Here is a 12,501-nt window from a genome sequence, read left to right on the forward strand (position 1 = left end):
TCCTTTCTTCCCTCCCAGATGCTTACTTCAGATGGAGCTCAGCCACGGACTAGGTGTTAAGTCAAAGGCTTTCTCTCCACAAGTCATCTCCTATGGTCTCCTTGGCTCTCCTGGGGGTTAACTTTCGTGTACTCTGTTCTGTGCATCAGAAGGGACCCCGGAAGGCAGAGGCTGCCTGTGGTCTTGAGCCATGTGGAACCCTACACCACCTGCTGGCCGCTCCTGGGCCATAGAGGGGGGATCCCCCAGTGGAGGGGACAGACACCTCCACTCTTGGGGAAGATGCTGGTTGACTCAGGTGTTGTCTGGTGGCTTGTTCATTTTAGAACTAAGCCTGTTTAATATTCTTAGCACATAACATTTCGTAGAAATAAATTCGAAGAGTCAAGAATGGGCAAGAGATAGGGAATCATAATCACTGAATTAAGAAATGAAAATGATACAAACATGAAAAAGTTTAACTTCAGGGACAAACGCACACTAAAACAACAAGGAAATTTTTTTTTTTCTTTACAAATGCTCAAATGTTTATTTATTTATTTGAGAGAGAGTGGGGGGGGGGGGTGGGCAGCGGGAGAGGGACAAGCAGACTTCCCACTGAGCAGGGAGCTCAACGTGGGGCTCTATCCCAGGAGTCTGAAGTCACGACCTGAAAGGAAATCAAGAGTCCACTGAGCCATCCAGGCATTCCACAAATACTCAGATATTTTTGAGAGGGCTTTTAAAGAACTTTTGGCTACTGAGAACTGTTGGCTATGATTGGCTACTGAGATGTTGACCTGCCAGAGCCTGGTCCTGCTGAATGGACAGAAAACAGTCATGCTTCATATTCTGCAAAGGGCAGGAGGGGGCCCAGCCCACTTCCTGCCCATTCTCCCCTGCCCCCAACATTCCATAGAGCAGGGAGGCCATGGAACCCCATGCCTCCTCTTGTGGATGCCACTGCACTCCCCTGTGTGACCAGCCGAGAGAGGGAAAGACAGGGCAAGCTCCTGGGTAGTGACTGTGGTCCCCTCACAGCGATGGCGCATGGACGGCTTATCAGCGCTAATTTTATAGAGGATCAAGAATCCATTTAAAACAATTAATGCAGCGCTAGCATGAATTTTAAAGCAGAGCAATGACACTCTGCCCACAAAAGCACTTGCTCTGGTAAGATGCTTGTTGGCTAGTACAGTATTGGCCAGTTCTGTTGTCTCATGGGACTAGATCAGAATAAAGATTTGTATTATTGAGAGGAAATTGTTTGAAAGTTCCTAACCTGGACAAAAACTGAGAATGAAAGTGTTTCTAATTGAAGTTACTAAAAGTGCTCCCCAGTCATTCTGTGTACCTAGTAAATATTTATCAAATCTCAGAGAAGTGAAACCTCTCTGAACACAGGACTCTAGCACTGTGTCATAATAGTTTTGTTTATCCTATTGGACTATTGATGTTAGGATTCCCATTGGGGTCCTTCCAATTCAACCAGCAAAGTCAACACATGGAATATTAATTGTTGTAAAATACTCCCTGCCCCTGCCTCCAGAGAGCCACACTTTCCCCTGGGCAGATGTGTGCTAGCTAATTCCCATTATCCCCCATCCTGACTTCCTCCAGGTACCACCTTGAAGCCAAGGCCCCCAGTCCTGCCCCCCCCCCCCCAAACCGCCAGAGCCACAGGAGTCCCCACAGTTGAGCGTCCGGCAGGTAGAGAAGGGGGGAGGAAATGCTCTGTAGTAGGGGCGTGAGGCATAGGTTATTCCCCTGGTGTTGCATTCTGGAATTCTGAATATATTTCCGCAAAAGCACACATAGGGTATCACGTCCATAAACTATTATCTGAGTTAAAACTCAAAGTGGGTTTTTCTCATAAAGAAGATGATGTGTCCAAATGGCGGCAGGAGAGTCATCTACACTACAAGTTACAAGGTTTGGGAGCTAGCCTTCACGGGCTCCTGGAGTCCGTAGAGTCAAGTTCAAATAATCAGCCTACGCCTGCTTCCTTTGGGTGTGCAGCACACCTGCTGAGGTCCTGTTCTACCTCTGTGAGCATGGCAGGTACATACTCTTGAGTGGAAAAGGAAATACCGGGCTTTCATGATCACAGTTTCTATTATGGTCCCTCAGTTCTCTGTTCTGATCTTAATTTGGCTTTTCAAGGAAGAGTTCCTGCTGGGAAGATAATGAGCAAAGTGCTTTGGATGAGGGCTCTGGTTGACTTGCCAGTTCTTTCTCATTAAAAGTAAGTAAATGGGACTCCTGGCTTATGAATAAGACACATGTGAGTTTGGTTCTGTGCACCTACCTGCCAGGGACCAGACATCGCTGGGTGAGCTAAAAATCACCTCTCAGAACCTCCACGCTGAGAACCAAGCCCCAGCTCCCTCCCTTATGTCATTATGATCACAACAGGCTGTGGCAACTTTTCATTTGTTTGGTAATAATTCACTAAATAAATACATGTCAGCACATGAGGCTATAACAGCGAATTTGATAAACAAGGCCCCTACTTCTTGTGACTTTATCTTATTATTTTTATTTTTTAAAGATTTTATTTATTTGACAGAGAGAGAGAAATCACAAGTAGGCAGCGAGGCAGGCAGAGAGAGAGAGGGGAGGAAGCAGACTCCCTGCGGAGCAGAGAGCCCGATGCAGGGCTCGATCCCTGGGATCATGACCTGAGCCGAAGGCAGAGGCTTTAACCCGCTGAGCCACCCAGGCGCCCCTCTTCTTGTGATTTTAGATTGAGGGATAGAGAGGTGGGGACTGACAATAGAACGAGTAAGATGAGGTGGCCAGGGGATGGAGTTCTAGGAGTTTAGGACACAGGGAAGGATTCAGTCTTACTCCAAGCATCTCCAGGCCCGAGGGACTGTTCCTGTATCGTGCAATACGGCTGGAGCACAGACCCGAGAACTTAGCTATGGGGACTGGCCTCCTGGCGTCTTGATTTGCTTGGTCGTGGGCTGCATTTCTCTGGGCCTCTTTTGTCATGTATTAAATGAAGGTGAACTTCGTGGGTATAGTGAAGTTTAAACAAGTTAAAGATTCAAAGAGTTTGAGTGGGGCTTGGTGTGTAGCTGCCGTTCAGTTAGTGATCACCATTGTGATCGATATATGCTTATTGATTATGTCACCTATGATAATCATAATCTTTTTCAGTACAATTATTTTAGTTTTTAAAAAAGACAAGTGTCTAACATGCAGCTTACACATACTACTATTCTGCCTTAACACCAAAAGTAGATCACACAACACTTTCAGGAACACATCGGTTGCTTTCAAACAGCAAAATGACAGTGATGTACAACTACAGTTTAAGGCATGTCAGCAAATTTTAAAATTAAGAAATACACAACGTTCTAAGGCAACACTGCATTTGGGGCCTACGAATGGTTCTTGTTTTTCCATTCTTCTCCAGCCTTCATACTCTCCTCTCTCATACAGAGAATGTTTCTAATACGGATGATTTACTCTGCCTACGACCCCACTCCAGAATGTCTTCCCACTGCACCCCACACCAGACCCCGCCTTGGAGGCGCGCCGAGAGCCAGGCCTTGTTTGCCTGCCGTGCTTCTGCCCACAGCTCTCTCCGTCCCAGTCACCGACTGCACTGTAGCCCTACTGACCGCCGCACTCGCTGCAGCCTTAGGACATTTACGCTATGTTCTCTTGATGGACAACAATGCTGTAGGGTTTTGCTCTTCTCAGATGGACCCTCCTTGAAGACCAGAAGAGGGAGAGCCTGCAGGTTCTGAGGCTATGGAGAAGGATCCACTTAAGAAGTAGGAGAGTTTTCAGAAAACGGGAGACAAAAACAAAGCACCATTAAAAGCTCCTTGGAGCTATTGACCGTGGGTCATAAGACAAGGACTATGTCAGATCACCCAGCCACGTGACCATGTGACTTAAGGAGCAGGGAATGGTGGTGGCATTAGCAAGACAAGGGTGATACAGAATGCTCTGTTGTCTGACTGGGGAATGGAATGAAACCTTTGATTTTTGCAGATGCTGAGTCTGAGGTGATCGTGGTGACAAGACATAGGAATCAAAATGCCCAGTAGGTATTGTAATATAGACTGCTCTTGGGTGAGTGGGCCAGATGGGAAAATATTGATTTGGGCAACATCAGCTTAATGTTAATGAGTTCTATGGGGGACAGTCAGAGTAGAGAGGGAAGATGACCCCGAGCTGGGACTTGGGGGGCTGTTCCATCCCTCAGGGAGAGAAGGTCAGAGAAAGGGGGATGAGTGGAACAGGGCAAGACCTGGTCAGAGAATGGTCAGGTGCTGCTGAACCAGTGTTCAGAATTAGGAAGGGAGAGAATGTGCTTCCTGTTCTGCAGAAAGCAGAACCCCAGAGGTGGGCTTGGAGCAAGGAGATCAGGGGACTCAAGGCCAGAGCTGAGTCTGGTGGCTCCAAGATGCTCATTGTTCACTGTCCCAACTAGCAGAGGTTGGTCAGTGGTGACAAATGGTGCACCAAGGATGTTAGAGATTGCCCTCAGATGGAACTGAGCTTCTAGTAGGGGAAAGTGGTCGCTCCCTCACTGTTGTGGACTTCCATTTGCTGAATTTATAATAGTGAGTGAAATAAATTCATTTTTATTCTTGTCCTTTTGCTGTTAACTTTCAAAAATGGATCCTAGAGTATAGATTTTAGTCGTTGGTTCTATTTTTTCCCCCTTATATAATTTTTTTTACAAGGTAAATTTTGGAAAACTCTGACTGACTCCAACCCCCAAGAGTAATCAAATGAGTTCCTATAGCAGGACTTGGTCCCTGTAGTGAACAGCAAATTGACTGAATGTATTTGAAATGCAAAGCGCTTGGGTTTTGTCATTAATTCTGCCATTCGTTGTTAGGCAACATTAAGAATAACCCATATAATCCCGTAATTCAGGCTGACCATTTGTAAAATGGTCCTTGCATTAGCTTCCACTTTCCACTGACCAGCAAAGGGTATAAAAATAAGTTAATGTTGTAAATGATTTTGCTCCCTGCAAACAGATACACTACGGGCAGGGAGAATTACTTTTCTGTGTAGTAGAGACAGTGGATGCTTGGGATATGAATCCATTTGAAACATTTACGAGAAGCCATAATCAGCTTTCTTTGAGTTTGGAAATGACATATAAAACATCTTTTCAAAATTGTAATTGTTCCATAGTGCTTGATTGCTTTTATTTCCAAATGGGCTCTGTCCTCCGGCATGCCCAAGTCTGGTATCTGTGATGCCAGGAAAGCTGGTAAGAAAGTAAAACATTCAAGCAGTTGGTTTGTTGTCACGAGTCCAAATGATTGATATTTTTTTAAGTTTATTTTTTATTCATCATAAAAGTTTATCCATCACAAAAGCAATATGTACTGATTATAGAAAAATCAGAGATACATATAAACATAAAGAAGAAAAACAATGAATTCATGGCCCCGACACTCAGAACAAACCTGGAAGAGCTTTTTCGTGTATTTCTTTCCAAACACTGATTCTAAAAAATCTAAGCTAAATGACACCCAAGGACACTTTACATCCATGATCTCACTTGGGGCCTCCTGCCAGCCTTGTGTAGTAGACGATGGTCCCATAACCTCCAGGACACAGAAAGAATCAGAGTGTCAAGCAGGAGGAACTTGCCCAAGAGCATCCAGAAATGGCCTGTGATGGGTGCAGGACGTGTCTTCTGACTCGACACTGTGGCGCCTTCCTTCCTTCATCTTGATAATTCATCCTGCCAGTGTGGATAAGTAAAACCTTAGGCTCTGAGAGGATCTGGTTCTGTTTCGACATCCTTTTATCGAACTGTTTATGTGACTGTCACTTGGTGTCACCTTCCTAAACCAACTTCTTACTTCTGTACTCCCCCAGAGCCTTGGAGCCAATCATCCCAAAATGTAGAAGTGTTTACAGCAATTTGTTCTTTCTTTGTCCTCTGGAGTATCTGGGGGCACGTAGGGGGCCTTTCAGTTGCTGGGGGAATCCACTGCTCTCACACACCTCTGCCTTTTCCTGCTCTAGAAAACCGTATCACTTACTTGATGCTTTGCACTTGACTGCCGCCACCCTATCTTTTCTTCCCCCTGAATGAGGAGCGATGAGAGCAGAGAGGGGGAAGTCCTCCAGTTCGCGGGTGTTTGGAGCCCTCCGTGGTCACCGGCCATCTCCGAGCTTTGGATACTGAATGGCTCCACAATGACATTGCTCCTCCAAGATTCAGATTAAGTTTTAAAAGTGATTATCAACAGACTTTAAAGGACAGTTATAGATGTATAAGAAAATTGAGAAGAAAATATAGATCGTTTCCATATTCCTGACACCCAATTTCCCTTGTTAAAGAGCTTACATTCATATTATACTTTTATTATAACTTATAAACCGAAGTTAACATTTTTTCAACCAAAGTTCATACTTCACTCAGATTTCCTTACTTGTTATCTCTTCTCCCTTGCTGTTTATCCATTCCATCAGCATGTGACCCTGAAGGACATTTGTCTTGCCTCCCTGGACTCCTCTTGACCGCAAGCGTTTCTTAGAGTGCCCTTGTTTTTGACCTTGCCTATTTCAAAGTCTGTTGGTCATGTGTACTGCAGGTCTTGGCTCTGTTGGCATTTGTCTCAGGTTAGACTGGAGCCATGGGTTTTGGGGAGTAAGGCTGCTGAAGTAAAGCGTCATTCCTACCATATCCTTTGAAAGGTACCCACAGGCAGTGTGACATCGCTCTTCATGTTGCCTTGATCATCTGGCCGAAGTAGTATTTTTCAGGTTTTTCCACTCTGAAGTTACTCTTTTTCAGATTAACCATGGTTCTTTTGAGCATCCCAGAGCTATGTCATTTTAAAAAATCACATTCCTAATTTCCACCCGGGGAGTCTGCAGATGAAATGAAAGAGTGACAGTGTTATTTGGTAAGACTGCAAATAGGAATCTGAACCAAGGAAACACATCCGTCCTTTATGGGAGCACTGCAACCATATTTTCCTGAAATAAGGAGCAGTTCGGTCAGTTCTATAAGATTGTCTTTTGCTTTCACATATGTGGGGCTAAGGAAAATGCTTTATGAGTTTCCAGAGCCTTGTCCCCAGATTGGTTTGTGGTTCATAATGGCTACCTCAATTTTTTTCCCCCCAGCTAGATTTTCAGAAGATTATTTATCTTAATCCTACTTCTAGTGCCTCAGATCGGTTCTCCTCTCTTAGGTCTGCGCAGGTGTTCATATTGGTTTCCCTTTAAAGCCAGAATTCCAGATGTGATGTGTAAGTTTTATCTTGAGTTTTTCTCTCATCAGAGTTTGCTTCCATAGTGGCCCACTGCGTAGCCTGAGTGGATACACACCAGTACTTAAGCCTGGCATTTTCTACTGATGGATGGACCATGGTCACATTCACACCATTAGTGTGGTTTGGTCAGATGAACCCTGTATAGAAGTTTGGGAAAGTGGATTCGAATATCCTAAACTAGTTCCATGCATTAAAGCTTTTTGAAAGCTCTTTGAATGCATTGAGCTTCCTCTACCCTGTAAGAACTAGGAAGGGGGAAAATGTGCTTCCTGTTCTGCAGAAGGCAGAACCCCAGAGGTAGGCTTGGAGCAAGTAGATCAGGGGACTCAAGGCCAGCGCTGGGCCTTGTGGCTCCAAGGTGTCCATTGTTCACTGACCCAGAACTCCACGTCGGTCTGTCTCTGTGCATAACTGATGCCCATCAATGGACATCATGTTGTTGTTCTTAGTAAGACAGGCAAAGGAGGGTTGGCCAGAGCAGGGATAGGCAGGACTTCCATGAGCAGCCAGGCTCTGGGGGGCTCTAATGGGGGAATCCTACATCTCTTCAGGCAGGTGTCTTTATTAGTGGCTTTTCCAAGACTGTAAAGCCATTGCTGCAAAGATTCTTGCTTGCTTGCGGAATTGGGTCTTATACCTTCCCTGTTGGCTGGTCACAAGTCCAAAGGTAAAAAGCTCCGGCGAAGACAAAAGCAAAATAGACATACACATTTCCCATGGGAAAGTAAAGCTCATTATTATAGATGAAATCTTAATAGAAACCAAACTATCTAATATGGTTTTTTCCCCACTATGAGACTGAAGCAAACTGACCATTTTATCAAAATGGCAAGCAATGTATCTGGTTACCCAGCAGGAAAAAAAAAAAAAAGCCAGAAGCTCCTTCCTAATATAAGTTATTCACATTTTTTATTTAGGCAACTGAATTTTGTTGATTCCCAAATACTAGGAGAAACAAAATGTATGCAAACTGTATATTTTATAAGGTCGTATTTTTTCCCCTGGGCTTCTAAGGACTTAGATGTACACATCATTCAGGACCTGCTTTTATGGATTGTCAACAAGATCCTCCATAAAATACACTCTGATATCTCACAGCTGTGTATAATTTATTCTGTCTATCCATGCAGCACAAATGAAATTTTTATTTGCATCATCTAAAAGAAATACCAGTGTATAAATACATAAGCAGAGCTCATAAGAAACAGTCTCCTGACTATAGATACTGCTAGGGGTATTGTGCAATCAGTTAAAAAGCTGAGGGACGGCTTCATTATCCGTGTACGTAAATAATAAATACTGTATTTGGCAAACAGGGCAGTTACTCAGTTTCTTAAAAAGGTTGCACAACATTCTCCAAGTGCTGGCACAGTCTGCCTTGAAATTCTCCTTGGAATATTCAGAAATAAAGCCTCTTAGACAAAAAGAATTCAGCCAAAAAGGACTTCTTTTGGATTAAGATGATGGAATATGTAGGTGAAAAGGGAAGTGTTCAGTTCTTGGAACATTTTGCCTTCAGGAGAATAAATAACTCTAATTTTCTACTACCAAGAGTCTTGGAGGAAAAAGGTTCAGAGAACTAAGAACGTTCCTTGTCTTTGGCTTGTGCAGCTGCAGCCTGATTGTCATCTAGGAGGCCCCACAAAGGTTCTCCAGCTTCCCCCAAATCAAGGATGTGAACTCGCTACCCCTCTCCCCTGATGGCAGAATCCTGCTAAGGATTCACCCAGGAGACCCGGACCTCTTAGTGCCATCTGCTTCCTTCTAAGACATGTGGCTTCTCAAGCGAGTTTAGTTGTATGCGAAGGTTGTTTTCCAATGTCTGAGGCTGAGTGAAGATCTCCTAGGTCTTTGAGAGCATGGCTGCAGTGCCCCTGGAAAGCCTCCTGTCTTCCCCGTGGCAGCTGAGTGGTGGGTGAGGCAGAGCTCCTGTTTTGGATTTTATAAGCCCTTGGACAACTGGATTTGTGGCTAACTGCTCAAGTGAATAATCCACTTGTGTTGGAAATTTAACTTCCAGAACTGCCAGGAACAGCTTAGAATCAAATTGGTTTGTTTTTGTAGAGAACATTTTTAAATGTTTGCAATCACTTTCTTAACAGTTTCACCCAACTTTTGAAAAGTGAAATACTGGCCAGGGTGACTCTTGGCCTGTGGTGTGGTTTTCATTGGTTTAGGGAAATGTTCAGAAGATCTCTAATTCTTATTCCATAATTACTGGTATTTCAAAGCCTTCTTGGTCCAATTCAAAGAACACACCTGCTCTCTGTTAAGATACACTCAGCTAATTGCTTTCCATAGTCTGGCTCTGCACGAGCTATATGGCTGGCTCAGCATGAACTTCTGGTAAATTCCACCATAGGAATCCCACTGAGAGTCCTGAGCAAGAGACTTGGGTCTTGGCGAGAATGATGCTGGTAAACCAGTGGACGCTGCTCTCTGCTTCACGCCTATTTTCTCTTGGCATCCCCACGCTCTGCCTCATTTTATGGAAGAGGAAAGCACTTGCTGTCCCTCTGCTGGCTCATTCTCCCTGTGGTTCTGTGTGGGACTGGCAGGTTCCCATCTTCACATCTGTGCTAATGGGCACCCCTCCCCCAACAAGTAGTGGTCTTTCCTGGCCTTTCCATCAAGAGTAGCCCTCCCCATGACTCTACTGTCACCTCGTTTTTCTTATTATCTTGTATTTAGAAAGTACTGCAGATTGACAGAAGCAGAGCAAGGCTAACACTGAGCCCCCATAGCCCTGTTCTTTCATGGTCCTGACCGCCCTCCGAAATGGTCGCGCTAGTCCTCTTTCTGCCAATTCAAGAACGCAAGTCGTGAGGGCAGCTTTACCTGGGACCCTCTCTCAGATACACAGGATGGAGAGAACGGAGTCTTCTGGGGTTAAGCTGCATTTCCAAGATGAGGGTCCTGGCTGTGGAGGCAGAGGGGCTGTCTCCAGCCAGGTGACATGAGCGCACACTGACCCAAAGCAGAAAGGATGGGCTTTTTGAATGGAAGACATCAGAGTGCCCATCAGAAGGCAGACAGGGAATACATGGTTGTTGAATGAGTACGTGAAGGAGTGGACAAACAAGCAGGGGGAGAACAACTGGCTGAGAGACCCGCAGCTGACCCGTGGAAGAGCGGGAACAGGTGCTGGCCTGTGTCTCCCCCGAAGCCCCCACTGTAGTGATGGCACACTACTGGGGAGCGCAATGAAGGCTGTGAAACCACGCTGGTGGTCAGGGCTCATCTAACCATGATCTCTGTGTGCCAGTGGCCACCCCCTCTGCAGCCAGGAGAAGGGCTTTGGCATCTTCCATTCAGATACCTAGTCTTCCCACTTCTATCAGGCCCTCCCCCAGTGTCCGCAGATGTCACGACCCACACGCATCCCTTCTGGTGACATGGCTAGAACCCTCATCACTCGAATGTGGGTTCATCCCAAAACGCTCAGCTAGTCCCAGGCCTGAGCCCCGCCCCCCACTCTCCTCTGCTTGTTCATGTGGCTCATGGTCCTTCCCCCCACAACGCTTTGCCCGGGCCCCTCGTGGCCAGTGGACCCACTCACCTCCTCTGCCATTGGCCATATCCCTAACTCTCTGCTCATCCCTGTTCCCGTGGTCCCTCAATAACTGGGAGTTTTAAATGCTTTGTGACCAGCTTGAGAATTTTCTGGAGCAGCTATGTCAGACAGTTAATACTCAAGGAGTAATCCTTTTATAACCTGAACATAACGGCAGACTTCCACATCAAGAGTGATAAAATGGTGTGGATTTAAAAGTATTTGGGGAACTGTAAAATGTCTAGGATTAAAATTTCAATACCATTTGTGCCCAATAAATGTGAACTCCTTAGTAACTTAAAACTGTGCTATTATGACTCAGGTCTGAAAATTATGAGTCCTGGTTGAAGAAATGGGAATAACATGTGAGGGACTCTGCTCCCATCCTTGACCTCGAGGGACAGGCTCCGGTCATACCAAACAGCAGGAACATGACCTCATAGGAGAGCAATCCCAGAGAAATTACCTGACTTATTAGGAAAGCGATACACTGTCCAGAAGAGAAAAAAAGTTATACTTTCCATTAGGACTGTTTATGGAAATGGGGCTAAGTTGAACCTGTGTCGGGACATTAACTGGTTCGACAGGACCCCAAGAAACAAGATCATATAATAGTTTATTGAGTGACTTAATTTTTTTTTACATAAACCAGTCTAGTCAGTCTGAACTGGCCGATTAATTTTGTCTATAGAATCACTCAGTGAGGCATATAAAATTAGCCTCTGTAAGTACAGAGAGTAGAATTGGCATTGTGTTGAGCTGATTCACTGGGACTTAAGTAAATGGATTTAGTCTTAATACAGCTAAAGCCTTGAGATGTTTAAGAGAGAGCTGATTTAAAGCAAAGCATTAATTCATCATTTAAAAAGTTACCACTTGTGTGATTTTTGTTGCTTGTTGAGGACAGAATTATATACTTGGTCTTCCACATCACCCAGCACAAGCCATAGGACTTGAAGGGAAAAATTAGCTTTTGTTTAAGTCACAGAATTCTTGGGTTGGATTGACAAGAGTATTCATCACTTCTAACCTTGACTGTGGCTTCATAGATAATGCTGTTTCTCTGGCTTCCTTGGCCTTCCAGATATTTTCACTGAGTCATTTAGGTCATACATGTCTGATGCCAGAATCTTCCTGACAAGAATGAAGACCCGGGCTGTTTTCTTTTCGATGCAGCGCTGAGCCCGGGAAGCAAGTTAGCCCCCACCATGCAGCCGGCAGGAAGAAGGGGCCGCGGAGGAGCTTATGAAGTTGTCCGTGTTTCTCTCTTGAATGGAGATCTCTGGGACCCGATGGAGAGCGTCCACGCAAAGGTCAGTTGTTTCGTTTTCTGGACTTCTCGATGGCTCAAGTTTAAAAAATCACATTAACTGCATTCGTGATTTTCTGTACAAGTTTTGTTTTTATTTTAATGCTGACCTTTTTCTTCAAAAGTGAAATCTTGATTCTTAAGAAAATACATACCAGTTTTGATGTGACAGTCCTAATGAGGGGCCTCGCGTTATTTACACCTGTTGGAAGTTATTCGTGAGACACACACTGGGGCTAACATTTTCAGATACACATTTTCTCTGTGTGTTGTACTGGAGTGCTGGGTATTTTTCTGTGGCATCAATATTTTGGTTTTATTGATTGATAATTGGTGGAAATATTAATGTGATATTTAAGAAAGTCTGCCATGAGTTTTAACAC

At 44.7% G+C, this 12,501-nt stretch overlaps 1 protein-coding gene across 2 annotated transcripts in view; it reads left to right on the top strand.

The window, feature by feature from the left end:
- ADAM12 (ADAM metallopeptidase domain 12) overlaps nt 1–12,501 on the top strand; it is a 331,503-nt gene that overhangs the window by 30,463 nt on the left and 288,539 nt on the right. For both annotated transcript variants that reach the window (XR_009353215.1, XM_059172861.1), the window contains exon 2: nt 11,986–12,122. Coding sequence is in view for 1 of the 2 variants with exons in the window: in XM_059172861.1 (XP_059028844.1) it covers nt 11,986–12,122 (137 nt within the window). In the remaining variant the exon portion in view is untranslated. The remainder of the gene's footprint in view (nt 1–11,985; nt 12,123–12,501) is intronic.

The sequence above is a fragment of the Mustela lutreola genome, chromosome 4 (genome assembly GCF_030435805.1).
Source record: "Mustela lutreola isolate mMusLut2 chromosome 4, mMusLut2.pri, whole genome shotgun sequence".
In the NCBI taxonomy this organism is placed as follows: Eukaryota; Metazoa; Chordata; class Mammalia; order Carnivora; family Mustelidae; genus Mustela; species Mustela lutreola.